The following is a 13,404-nucleotide window of genomic DNA, read 5'->3' as shown; positions in this document are numbered from 1 at the left end:
CCCTGCTTTCCCCTCTCTCCGACTTTCCTCATTTCTACCTTTGTCCTCCCCCTCCCTTTTTCCCACCGTAACCCATTTATCTATCCTCCCTCCTCCCTCCTCCCTCACGTAGCGGGCTGAACTTGGCTCCCGTGGCTCGGCTGCGCAGCTCGTGGGAGAAATTGCCCAGTAAGTACGAGAAGCTGTTCGGAGACCTGCAGGATGTCTTCGACCCGTCCCGGAATATGTCAAAGTACCGCAATGTGCTGAGCAGCCAGAGCATGCAACCTCCCATCATCCCCCTGTTCCCCGTCGTCAAGAAGGACCTCACCTTCTTACATGAAGGTATATGGCTTTGTGGAGGGCATTTCTTCTTCATTTCTGCATTCTGATACAAACATGTTGCTACATTTAGCCTTGGCCTATCAACAGACAGTTTCTGAAACTTGATATGTCATCCTGCACGGTTTAATTTCCCCTAGTTCCTCCGTGTTGCGCGGAAGGTCAATTTCAGTCTCACTCAGGAGGTTTACTTCTGCTAAAGGCTTCCCCATCTTGACTTTTCACATATCAAGTCAGGTCAAAGATACCCAGGCTGAACTCTTCTTAAAGCTTTATAATAAAAAAAAAAAGGCAAGTTAGAAGGTTTCCCTAATTGTGCAAGTTGCCCAAAATTCTCAAATGGCCCAGCACGACTCGATATGAAAGAGCACTTTGATCTCCTAGAGGACTGACAAGAAAGAGACCAGAACAAAGAGATTTTCACTTTGAAGTTTTGACTTAGAAATACTGTTGCAAGTTAAATCTTGCAAATGTCCCAAAATATAAATCATTCGTCATCTTAACACCTTAAGGGCTGACCTCATGCTCATTGTCTGTGCTTGTGTGTGTGTTGTCCTCCCAGGCAATGACTCCAGTGTCGACGGCCTCGTGAACTTTGAGAAGCTGAGGATGATCGCCAAGGAGATCAGACACGTGGTGCGGCTGACCTCGGCCAACATGGACCCCGCCCTCATGTTCAGACAGAGGTTGGTTGCTTTCACACCAAGATGCTTCAAAGCCTTTTTCTTCTCAATTTGTACCGACATTTGCTTTAACCGATGCTGTTGGAGCCAGTTTCACAGATACAGGTCACTTGGAGCTGTTTTAAATCACCAGTATCCCCTCTTTGCAGCTTTAATAAGCTTTTTCACAAAAGTTTCAATTAAGCCAGCAAAACTGATAACTGCCAGTGAAAATGTGCATTTTGAGCGTTTTTTTTTAAGAAAGTGAATTGGGAAATAGAGCATCATTTGAATTTTGTGGCTCAAAAATCATCACAGGGTCTGATGAACAGTTGATTTGCGTTTCAAATGATTTACTGTCAGCGAAATTGTCAATGTTTTGTGGTGTAGTAAATATACCTAATTTTAAATATGTGTATCTTTGAAACAGACTCTTCCTGTTTCAGCCAGACTGTTACAAAACTGTCACTTCTGAGGAAGAGTCATGAATGCAGAGAGTATAGGGAGGTGGAATAGAGGTTTTTAAATAGACACCTTCACTTCTACTTTACTACAATGTGATTTGAAAGGGGAACCACTACACCTTACCTCCACCAACCACCCTGGATCCCTCACCACCACTCGAGGTCTTGCTCCATCAATTCACTCTCACTTCCTGTCTGCTCCATGGCTCTTGTTGGCTCGATTGCTTTCCTCAGACAAAAGGCATGGAGAGACTGGAAGGGGAGGGGGAATTGATGCCAACCGCAGTGTGTAGTTGGTATCACTCAGTGTGTGTGTGTGTGTGTGTGTGTCACTACTGCGGTGCATGGCTGCCCTCTGCAGACACTCCCCTCACACTACAAGCTCAAGATATCTCCTTTTTACACTATGTCATAATTGAAAAAAAGTTTGAAACGACCTGTTTTCACGAGAGCGCGATGCACAAGGCCGTCCCTCACACTCTTCAGGTTGATATGGGGAGAAGCCATATGTCTAATGTCCTCCCATCTTCAGTCATTTTCTGTTTGTCTGTGGTGGCATGACCTCTACATAGTCTTGTCCCCCCCCCCCCCCCCCCCCCCTCGACCCCCTAAACTTGTCTAAAAGTCACGCTTCAATCTTCACACCTCTTGCTTTCAGGAAGAAGAGGTGGAAGAGTTTAGGGTAAGTGTGTCCTGGTACCGGGTCCATCCTGTTCCGGACCAGCAGAAATTCAATCCGCCCTGCATCCCCGCCACCACCATAAACTCTGCATGTCCCCCCCCTGTTTCTTTATCGTGTCCATGTGTGTCCGCCTGCGCCTGTGTGCGATTAACCCTTCATTTGCAGTTCTGAACCATCCTGACGTCCATCGTTTACCCATTCATTGTTTTCCCTGTTCATAAGATTTGTATGCCTGAGTCAAATAGGAGCTTGGAATAAACCCTCAGTGTTTGTTGAGACACATTCACATAATGAAAAGAAGTAAAACAAATATTTAAAATTAAATATTTCTAGTGTTTACTGCCATGTGATTTGTCCTTATACACGCATACAATTTAAAAGAGCAGAAAATAAGAGACAACACACTTTACAGACAACAAAACCAACAAATAGTCCCAGAGAGGTTTTTTTATGATGCACATTGTACAATTCAAATGAGATAATGATATTTAAATATGTACATTTTATCAAAAATGTAATTGTCCCAACAATCTCACCTCAAGGTCAATCCATCACATATTTGAGACCTTTTTGATCATATCCATAGGTCTATACATTTTCAAGTTTCTATATTTTCTAAGCCTTTTGGGGACTTCTTGTCCATGTTGCTAAGTTGTTTTTGTTTGGAAACAGTATTACAGAATTGCTTAATGAAAAGTCAGATTAGCCACAAAATGAAATGTAAACGTATCAAGGCAACATGGACAAGAATGAAACAAGTAACACGACTGGCTCCAGAACCATAATTAAAAGGACCTTTAGGTGACATTGTGTTGTCAGCTGCTGATCGCAAGTTCAAAAATGAACCATTTATAGACTTTATATATATATGTATGAACCGCCATCCATCTACAAAATAAGTAAAGAAACCTATTTGACTCAGGTTTGGTTGTTTGTCCATATTTGCATCCTGGCATAATATTCCCCATATCTGAACTTGTGCATCTTTTGTTCCCTAACCCTTTTTGCCTCCATCTGACAGAATGTTCTGTGATAGCATGGCCCACCAGCGAGAGCTGCCTCCCCCCCAGTTGCATGGTCCCGTTTTAAAATGCTATGCCCCAACACAAAGATAGATTTGATAGTAGAGTAGGTATTTGATGAGAAAATATATGGGCCTGTTTTATCTGCGATTGTACTTATTGTTGTTTTCCATTCTCTCCTTCCTTCCTTTTTCTGTCTTTAAACTTTCATGTTCATTTATCTTCCTCTATTCTTAATCTTTCTTACCCTTTTATCTTCTGCCCATCCATCAACACTTTCTCCATTACTCTCACCTCCACACCCCAATGTCTATCTTTCCCTCTCCTTCATTTTCTTTGTCTCTTTCCTTATTGTCTTCTTCCCTTCCTCCCTTCCTCTTGCTTCCTCTCTCTTCTCCTCATTAGGTCTCTGAGTCAGGGCAGCACCAACTCCAACATGCTGGACGTGCAGGGCGGCGCCCACAAGAAGCGAGTGCGCCGCAGCTCGCTCCTCAACGCCAAGAAGCTGTACGAAGACGCTCAGATGGCCCGGAAGGTGAAGCAGTACCTGTCCAACCTGACGGTGGAGATAGACGAGGAGAAGCATCAGTTCAGCTCCCTGCAGTGTGAGCCGTCCTACAGCACCTGTGAGTAAAGGAAGCCATCTCACTGCCTCGCTGTTTAGCATCAGTACCTTAAGGGTCCAAATATATTCATGTTGCCTGAATTACTTTAGATTATTCATAAATATATCTTTATATGTCAGAAGAGCGTCAATGCCTTTGACCTTTAACCTACCTGGTGTACACACATCAGTAGAAGGACATTACACATATTGCATAATGTATTATAACTCAGAATATATTGATGCTTTATATGTGAGAAATTGAATGCTGGATGAAATGGCAGGTAAAATACATTTATTTAACAATAAAAACAAATGTTTAAGTGGATAATAACTGATCATCAGAGTACATAAAATACTGCAGATACTTTTATTTTAATATCAATGATTGACTTGCACTGCCACCTAGTGTATTTGCAAATGTCCTGCAGAAAATAAATAATGGATTATCATGTAAATCCTCTGCAACATTCAAAACTGAATTGTGTCGCTTTAATCATTATTATATGTGATAATGTTGCGTTTTATCACTGCAAGAAATATATATTTGATGGTTTCTGCTCAGGTCTTAAAGTTCTTAAACTCAAGATAAACATGATATCATTTTAAAAATCAAATTAAGTTAGTTCTTGAAAGGTATACAGATTTAACAAAACAGGTCTCTTACATCTGATGCTTATATTATCTTATCATCCGTTACGCCCTTTAGACTTTAATAGTAATACGGTACAGTAACTAAGAAAATGACCTACAATTGTATTTTGATAATCCATGTCGTGTCTCCCTGTGTTTGCAGTGTCTAAGAACCTGAGTGAGAGACGGTCCACCAAGTCGGACATGTCTCCGGTGTCCCTGCGCTCCGCTCTGCCCTCGGGGAAAGCTCAGAACAGAGTCTCCCAAGTCCTTCAGGTGCAGGTCCCTCTGAACCCTCTCCGGAAGAAGAGCACAGCCAAGGACATCGGCCAACCAAGTGAGTACACCTGCAAGATACTTTTCGATCATCAATATTCTCTATATGATAATATATTATAATTATGATGTCATTTTCATGCTTTCTTGTTTCCTCTTTTGTCTCTTAGCCTTCAACACTCCCCAGGTAATAAAGAAAGCTCCAGTGCCCTCATCGGAGGAGTGGAGCACCAAGAGACCCTCTGATGACACCGTCTCCACCATCTCCTCCCTTCACTCCAGCCCTACGGTGTCGCCTCAGGGCTCCCCGCGAAAAGGTCAGTTCCAGAAACAAAGATTTCCTTCCTGTGTGATTTGATCTCAGGATGAACAAACCTACTTTACCCAAGGCGACGTGTTATTGTAATGTGTTACTCCTATGGTCTAAAAGAGTCAAAACATTTTAGTTAACAGGAACAAATCTCTTCCAAATCCAAAATCTAAAATGCTACATCTTTAAAAATGATACAACGAATAGGGAAACATGTTATAGATGACACTGAGAACACCCAGGGAGATGTTCATTGAGTGTATGGCTACATTTTCTAATCACAACTGAGGACAAAACAAAAGAATAAGTCTTGTTTAGTATAAAAAGAAAAACAAACATTATGTAGGTTCACAAAATCAGCCCCCATTGTCATTCAGTGTCTATTGAACAGCTCCAGACTTAATACTTCCTTCTTTACTAAGAAATGGAAATACAATTTTTAATTTAGGTGGGGTTGCCCTTTAAATATCCAACTATTCCTTGTCCCTTATATTCATCTTCATCTTCCATCCCCCCCCCCCCCCCTTTTTCAGTGGGAGGCGTGGCCAAGTCCCATAACTCCAGCCAGATGAACCTGTCGGGATCTTCCTCATCACTGACCAGCGACGTCAGCACAAAGACGGGAACCATCAGCCTGAGGAGCTACGGCATAGGTGGGGCTGTCCTCCACAAGAGGATCCTACTGATGACCAGGCAGGACAGCCGAGAGAGTAGCAGGGAGAGAGAGAGACAGCCAGAGGAGGTGGAGGAAGAGGAGGAGATGCAGGAGGACACCGTTCAGAGAGGCTTGTTTCCTTCAGAGAGCATGAGAAGGAGATCCAGGCAGGAGAACAAACAGGGGCCAAAATATAAAGGGCAAATGCTACTGAGTGTAAAAGCAGGAAGTCCTACACAGAGAAGGACAGATACTCCCAGTCCTCTCTCCCAGCCCCAGGTAATCAGACCAGGAACCCCAGAGTCCCCCATCAGGACCAGGCTGATGTCCCCGTTCAGGATACTGAGGGAAAGGAGTCAGTCCAGGGAGAGACTCACGGCTGTAGCACATCTTAGAGGTGGGGAGGAAGCAGGAGATGGTGTGTCCTCCTCACCTGACGATGAGAGACAGGGACAGGCAAAGAAAAAGGTCAAGAGGTCGGTCAGCCCCAACCCCTTCCTGTGGCTCTGCAGGGACAGACACACCAGGAGAAAGACCGCCTGACACGTAGAGGAAGAACCGATCAGCGTGTTGTAAATTATGAGAGTGAAGAAAGACAGGATCGAGCCGGTTTCAGAGAGAAAGCATAGCCTGTTAAAGTGGTGTCATTACATGGCATTCATCAAGTGTGACTAGAGAGAAAAGGGTCAAATCCAGTGAGGTTATAGAAAGGTGTGAGAGAGATTTCTCAGCAGACATTTGATGCAGATAAGAAAAATCATTTCAGTTTGTTCTCCGAGTTTGCCCAAAAGTTTCTTTGTTTGTGGGAATAACGTTTCAGGATGTTTTTGCAATGTCATCGTACAGCCAAATTACTTTAAATGTGTAATTGTCAGATCAGACAGCTTATTCACACCAGTATACAATACCTTTTTTTTTTAGATCCGCATTTTAAATGCATTTAATTAACAAAAAATGGTGAATTAATCATTACTTTTTGATAACAAGTGCGGGCTGCAGAACTATTATTGCCACGTTCATTTGTTTTCTCTGCAGTTGGTTCAGCAGATGTTTGTTAGTTTAAGTTTAAACTGTGACCCAACCGCGCCTTCAAAGTAATTTATACACAAAGGTCTCTGTACTTTAACTTGGGCATTACTTATTTCTGAAACCACATGCTATAATGTATTAGTGTTAATAGAAAGTACATGACATACAGTAGAGACAATGAAAGGTGTTTGGATTCTCGTCTGTTATTTTGAGCTATTTGCTATTAAATATGGCACGCAAATGTCAAATTGTCTCCCCATATATATACAGGTGTTTTATATCTTTTCATATTGAAGTGCAGGTAGATTTGAAGTGATGTCAGTATCCAACATTCCCTTCAAAAATAGAAACATGACCAGATGGGTAGATTAATAGGATTTACTGTAATCTCCAGAAGGCGCTATAGGTAAAAAGGTTCTATATTTTAATAAACTGCCAGTTATTTGTCTCTTTTTCCTAATTTTCTCTCCTTGAGTCTTTCCTGTTCCATCCTATGTTCTCTTTCTTTCTTCTTATAATCTGCATATAACTGATAGATGAAATGCTCCTCTCTCCCCTGCCCAGGTTACACTCTCCTTCCAGCGGGTAAAGCAGACAACCTGTCGGACTCCAGTCACAGCGAGATCTCGTCCCGCTCCAGTATCTGCTCGGTGGACTCGGTGCCCCCCCCCGGGCTGGACGACAGGTGTAGCAGCAGCTCCAGGACCAGCTCTGCTGCGCTTGCTGTTACCACAGCAACCACTGCTGCTGCTCCTCCTATTGCTGAGAGCTCAGCAGCATCACATGCACATGTAAACGCTGATTACAACCAGGCCAGCACAAGGTAATTAAATCCTGGTTATCTCATCTGTCAGGTAAAGTTAATGAATTAACGTTGATGAAGAGACTTATACATAAAGTAAATTCCTTGAGTGCTAATCCTTTTTTTCTCAAAATGGAGTTAGCTGACGGCACTCAATTAACAGAGTTACAGTCAGCTTTTGAGTAGTGAGGATTTCTGATTTCCTCAGCTCTGTATCTGATGGAGAATGCCTATTTCTTGGCAATGTGTTTGTATCTGTAAACATGTGCATAACAACAGACTGCAGAAAGGGAAACTAGCGTGTTAGCATGAAGTTCCATTTATCTAGATCACTAGAAATCACTACAAATAGTCGGAGAAATACTTCTAAAATGCAAAATGACTGAACTTAATGAGGACCTACTAGTTGTCTGACAACTAGTGAGTAATTGGGGCTGTAATTATTACTGGGGTTAAGGTTGAACAATCTAAACATATGCCTTCCAGATGTGAATAAAATCACTGACCATCTCGACACAATATTGAAGTCATCCTACTGACCATAAGAGAAATAAATCTTCTCAAAATGTACTAAAGTAGCTCAAAGACAAACGCTTGACTTTGACTCCAGCCACAGGACACACTCAGACACAAGCACTCCTTATTAGAAACTCTCCCCATGCCCAACAAGAGAACATTTCCCCACAGAGGCACAGTCCCTCCACCAGCTGGACCCCCATTATGTCCTTTCCTCATTAAAACTCAGAGAGCAGGAAGTCATAAAACAAGGCAGCTTTTTATTAGCGTCCCACATTTACTGCCCTCCTCGCTCCTCCTTTCCTCTGTTAACTTTTTCTTAACACGGGAAGCTTTTTAATCTGCCCGAGTAGAAGAAACCTTTTTTACTGTGTGCCGTTTGTTTATTATTCCTCCATGATCACGCCTTTCTGCGTCCTAAAGAGGAGTCTTTCAAATATGGCCAGACACAATAATCTGTCTGCTTCTGTTATTATATTCCATCGGCAGCCCTGCTGTAAACCCCCGGTCTGTTTTATGGCTCAATTTCATTGAGTGGCTTGTTTATCCAGTAAAATGTCAGTTCATCAGACGGCTGGTTTATGAACAGCTGCTGAGGAGAACACGTTTTTTTAAAAGCCAAACATAGTGATATGTAATAAAGGAATCAGTGGTAAATATTTGCTTTGTGGTTATGTGCAAAGCAACTGTCTAATTGAGGCATACATTGTACTGACCTGTCATTCATTGTGACAGTATTTTACAAGGGAAACAACATTTTGAATATATTTGTACATGTCTTGCTAAATATCGATTGAAGATTGTGTAGAGACAAATCAGATCAGCTGTGTAACATTGAACTCTTTTTTCTGTTAGCTCCAGTTATTACTGTTTTGTTAGTGCATGACTCTTTGACCTTCAGCAGCTTTTTATAGTTATTGAACCTCCTCTTCACTCTTATTTTATTGCCAGTTCATTTCCTCCACCTTTACCACCACCTTCTATATTATTTTGAAACCCACTTTTCACTTCCTTCTTTCCTTTTCTCTCTTGTATTGATAGTCTTAGCCCTAATTTATTTATATTTTTTGCAAACATTAGTATGTTTAATTAAATATTTAAACTTGAATTACATTACAGAAAAAAGCATAATGCACAACCTAGAGAACAAACAAACAAACCATTTATTGAGGCTGTTCAAATGTAAAGAGTTAGGCTTTAATCATGCATAAAGCAATAAACAGAATACTGCCAGAAAATATACAAAACGAATAATGTTTTCATTTCAGAGGATGAGCATCATAGGAGGAAATTACATTTTAAGCATCAGTTTGCACGTCCTACTTTAAAGCAGATGTGTGTCTCTGTAGTCGGCGTAAAGAAGTGGAATGCTTTGCCGAATGATTTAAAGGGCTGTAAGAACATTTGAATGTTTAAGAAAATGTATAAAGAAAGCGTAATTAGATAGTATGAAGTTGACTTTTGATTGTGTTCTGGTTTTATGTTTCAGTATTTGTAAGCAACTGTGACTGAAAGAATATTGCTTTTAAGAGGGGGCAGGTCAAATAAGATGTTCTTCTCCCTGCTCCTTTCCACCATGCGCTATAAAAAAACAAAACAGTATAAGTGTACATGTTTTATAAAGTGTTTTGTTTTAAAATGTGTGAAATAAATAAATACAACATTTCCCCCACTTTATTTTGAACCCACAGTAGTTCCTCGTCAATGTCTCGAGGATACGCGTATCAAGCCTCCACCTTCTCCTCCTCCATCTCGACGGAGGAGCTGACCCCGGACCACACCTCTCTGGACTCGGTGGGGGACAGCGGGCGGGGCAGCTGGACGTCCTGCTCCTCCAACTCCCACGACTCCTTCCAGAGCCTCCCCCCCTCCTCCTGCCGGCCCTGGGACCACGGCATCCACGGGCACCCGATGGCCCTCCCCCACACACACCTGGGCGGCTTCAAGCACACACACCTGGCCGGCCCCATCGCGGAGGTGGAGGCCGCGGCGGGACACACGCGGGCCAACGAGGACGCCACCAAGCATCACCCGAGACTGTCCAGCTCCGATCTGTCCAATCAGTCGCGGCAGAGCTGGGCGTCGTCCGGCTCGCTGTCGGACACCTACGAGGGGAATTATGGGACGGTGAAGCGGCGAAACACCTCGGAGCACGCCTCCTCTCCCACCAACGAGGAAGGAGGGCAAAGCACAGACCCCGCCTACAAAACCGTGACGTCAAGCACAGATAAAGGCCTGATAGGTGAGGGGGCAGGTTGCCAGTTTGATTCCCTGTAAACATAGTGTGACACGGTCCGCTCGAAGGGTCCCAGTAGAATATCATTCAACTACATTTAAGGCTTGATTAGTAAAGCTGTAAGAGTGCTTACTTTAGACTTCCATGCACTAAAGTAAGTTCAGTCTGCCGTTGTTCTGGAGAAATCACTGCAGCTTTCTGATGCTTGACTTGCTGTTTTAGACTAGTAAAAAGACGGCAAATGCTTATTTAAATCTCCAAAACACATCTCATTGTGCCGATAGCTCTTTTTATGACGTGATCAAGCCTTTTCTTACACATTTGTACTATTGCTGAACATTTTTAAATTAAAAGCAGTAGGGCAGGAGATAGGGCAATGTTGTGTCCACTTTACAAAACAATCAGTCAGTGAATCTAATGGTACATCAAATGTTGATAATCGATCAATCGTTTAGGCCAATCAGTGTCTGCTTCCAGCTTCTCCGATGTGAGATTTTTTTTGTATTGATTACTTTTAGCTAAACAAAACAAGTAATTCCGATCGAATCTCTCACAATTTTCTAATGTTTTTTAAAAACCAAACGATTAATCGATTCAAATAATAGAAAGATAATTGAACAATGACGGTTGTCGTTAGTTGCAGCTGTAGCTCTGTCTGTATCCGCTCCATCTCATTGGTTGTTTATTTTTCCTTTTGATTTTCAACACATTTTGATGCATGTATAGTTATTTGTGCTCGTGAAACATCACATTGATTTAATTTATCCATCCATTTATTTTGTTTCTCCCTACAATTCCCTGCACCCCCCCCCCCTCTTATCATCTTCCATCCCCCCCTTCATCCCTCACTCCCCTCCTTTTTTCTCCATCCCTGCTTTTCTTTTGATCACCACCTGCATCCAGTGTACTGTATCACATCCCCCTCCAAGGATGAGCGTTACCGAGCTCCCCCTCCCACCCCTCCAGGCTACCAGGGTCTGGCTCTGGGGGACCTCGGCCTCTCAGACGGAGTAGTAGGGGGGCCCGGAGTCCTCCTCCCCCGGCCCCCCCACCTCAGACCTCCAGAGTACAGCGTGGCGCTGCAGAGGAGCAAACTGCTGCATAGCCCCGGAGCGGCGGGGGGGCTGGCCGAGGCGCGGAGGCTGGCGGGGAACCATCACTTCCACAAGCAGGAGGCCCGGACTGCCGGCCCCCCCCAGGTCCACTCCAGACCCCCCAGCATCTGCCTTCCCCCCCAGGATCTGGCTGACAGCGAGGATGGTACGTCCCACACGAGCGAAAGATGAATATACTTCAATGTTCTAAAAACAAACCAAAATCCCCTGTAGTTCTGTTATTGGTGGAATGATGATGTAACAGAAAGTAAGTTAAATTGTATATGGTGCTAAAAAGGTCTTAAAGAGTCTAAAATGACCTTACTTATGTCTGCAGTATGTATTACATTAAGTGATGGATGGTACGTCCCACAGGAGGGAAACATGACTATACTCCACTCTGAATTTCACACTTTGACTCTTTGCCAACATTTTGAAGAGTCAAATGTTATAAAGACAAACCAAAATTCCCTGTAATTATATTATAACTGGTGTGAGGATGTGACAGGAAGTACATTTAATTATATGTGGGGTTAAAAAGGTCCTAAAAAGTATTTAATTAACTTATCTTTGCAGAAACCCTGGAAAAATGTTACATGAATTGATGGGCGGTTCATCCCACAGGAGGGGGCCATGATAACAAACCACTTAGAATGTCCACACTTTAAAGAGTTATGGTTGTTAAAACAAACCTAAATCCCTATAATAATTAGCTTATACTATTTTTCTAGGTTTTAATGGTGTGATCTTAAACAGATATGAAATGTCATTCTTTAAAAGGTCTTAAATACTGGTCTAAGGTCCCAAATGACATGGTTAACCCTGCAGAAACCCTCTGAAATGTTTTAAATTCAGTTCCAACAAACCTGTAAACATGTTCTTCTCTCCTCTCCCCCAGATGAGCAAGTGTCAGCGGTGTGAAGGCGGGGTCTCCACCCTCACACACACATTCTCACACACGGACCAAGTGGTGTCGCTCAGGCGTTGTTGGACTGAACTCACTGCGTTTCAGAGCACATTCTCCAAGCCCCGCCCACACAGCCCTGTATGACATCACCGCGGACCACAATGCACCTCTCGACCCACCCATTGGGTTTTTCTCTGCCTCCCAAGACTTGTACAATCATATATTTTGTAAACCCATTTCACAAACAAAGAAGAACAAGAAAGATTTGAAATACTTTTTAAAAACTCTTGAACGAAGCAGAGGCAGACGTACGTGGAAAAGGACAAAGAAAGGAAGGAAGGAAAAAGTGACAATTAACGACGTCTCGCGAGAAGAATCGGCCTCTTTGGAAAACAGACCACAATGTACCTCCATTTTCAAGCTCTCTTTTTTTTGGGGAGTTTCACATTGTTTTTAAGGTTTTATTATCTTCATGTCTGAGCTTTGCAAAGTGAAATTGTGAGGAGGAGGAGGAGGAGGAGGAGGAGGAGGAGCAGAAAGGGATAGAAAGCTGTAGTCAGAGGTGAAGGTGGGGTTATTTTAGTTTTTCGCTTGCTGTCAGCTCAAACGAAGATGAATGTAGACGAATAAATAAAAGCATTTAGTGGTCTTCATGGACCTCTATCCAACCCTGGCACTGATGATGTTCATTTACAAATCAGTTCCCACACAAACAAACGAAACAGAAACCATACATCACTCCACCTAAGAGGCGGAAATTAGAAATGAAACTCCTGAAGTCACAGAGATGACTTCTTATTGTGTTTACCACTTTGTTTAGCTTTTATCTGAGCGTCTCTCAGGCAGTTGTGTGTCTTGAAGTCACCCCCCCCCCCCCTTATTACCCGTTCAGTCTGACGCGAGGTACTTTAGCGGCATGCTGCCTCCTGGATGTTCTATAAAAACTGTATTATAACTCGTTTTTAATGAGCTGAAGAACAAAATGCCTCGCTGCTTCCTGTAGAGTACAACGCGTGTCCTTATTTTATTGCAGCAGCTATAATAAAACGATAAATTAGCACTGTGTGGTCGCACAACGCGCATGCATACACACACACACACACACCACGATCTAAGAGGGTGTGCGTAAAGACAAAGGACAGTGTTTACACCGACACGTTTTGTTTACAGTGTTTATTAGACCAGTCGTAT

General features: G+C 42.9%; 1 protein-coding gene across 3 annotated transcripts in view; it reads left to right on the top strand.

Annotated features, from left to right (window-relative positions):
- Window positions 1-12,881, top strand: part of rapgef6 (Rap guanine nucleotide exchange factor (GEF) 6) — a 144,362-nt gene extending 131,481 nt beyond the window's left edge. For all 3 annotated transcript variants that reach the window (XM_034139958.1, XM_034139959.1, XM_034139957.1), the window contains 10 exons: window positions 113-324; window positions 884-1,007; window positions 3,557-3,777; window positions 4,552-4,725; window positions 4,835-4,981; window positions 5,508-5,627; window positions 7,223-7,481; window positions 9,668-10,218; window positions 11,116-11,472; window positions 12,205-12,881. In XM_034139958.1, coding sequence (XP_033995849.1) covers window positions 113-324; window positions 884-1,007; window positions 3,557-3,777; window positions 4,552-4,725; window positions 4,835-4,981; window positions 5,508-5,627; window positions 7,223-7,481; window positions 9,668-10,218; window positions 11,116-11,472; window positions 12,205-12,227 — 2,188 coding nt within the window. In that variant the 3' untranslated portion in view covers window positions 12,228-12,881. The remainder of the gene's footprint in view (window positions 1-112; window positions 325-883; window positions 1,008-3,556; window positions 3,778-4,551; window positions 4,726-4,834; window positions 4,982-5,507; window positions 5,628-7,222; window positions 7,482-9,667; window positions 10,219-11,115; window positions 11,473-12,204) is intronic.
- The last annotated feature ends 523 nt before the right edge of the window (window positions 12,882-13,404 follow it).

The sequence above is a fragment of the Trematomus bernacchii genome, unplaced genomic scaffold (genome assembly GCF_902827165.1).
Source record: "Trematomus bernacchii unplaced genomic scaffold, fTreBer1.1, whole genome shotgun sequence".
In the NCBI taxonomy this organism is placed as follows: Eukaryota; Metazoa; Chordata; class Actinopteri; order Perciformes; family Nototheniidae; genus Trematomus; species Trematomus bernacchii.
Note: the sequence above shows the minus strand (reverse complement) of the source record. Positions and strands in the feature narration are given on the sequence as shown.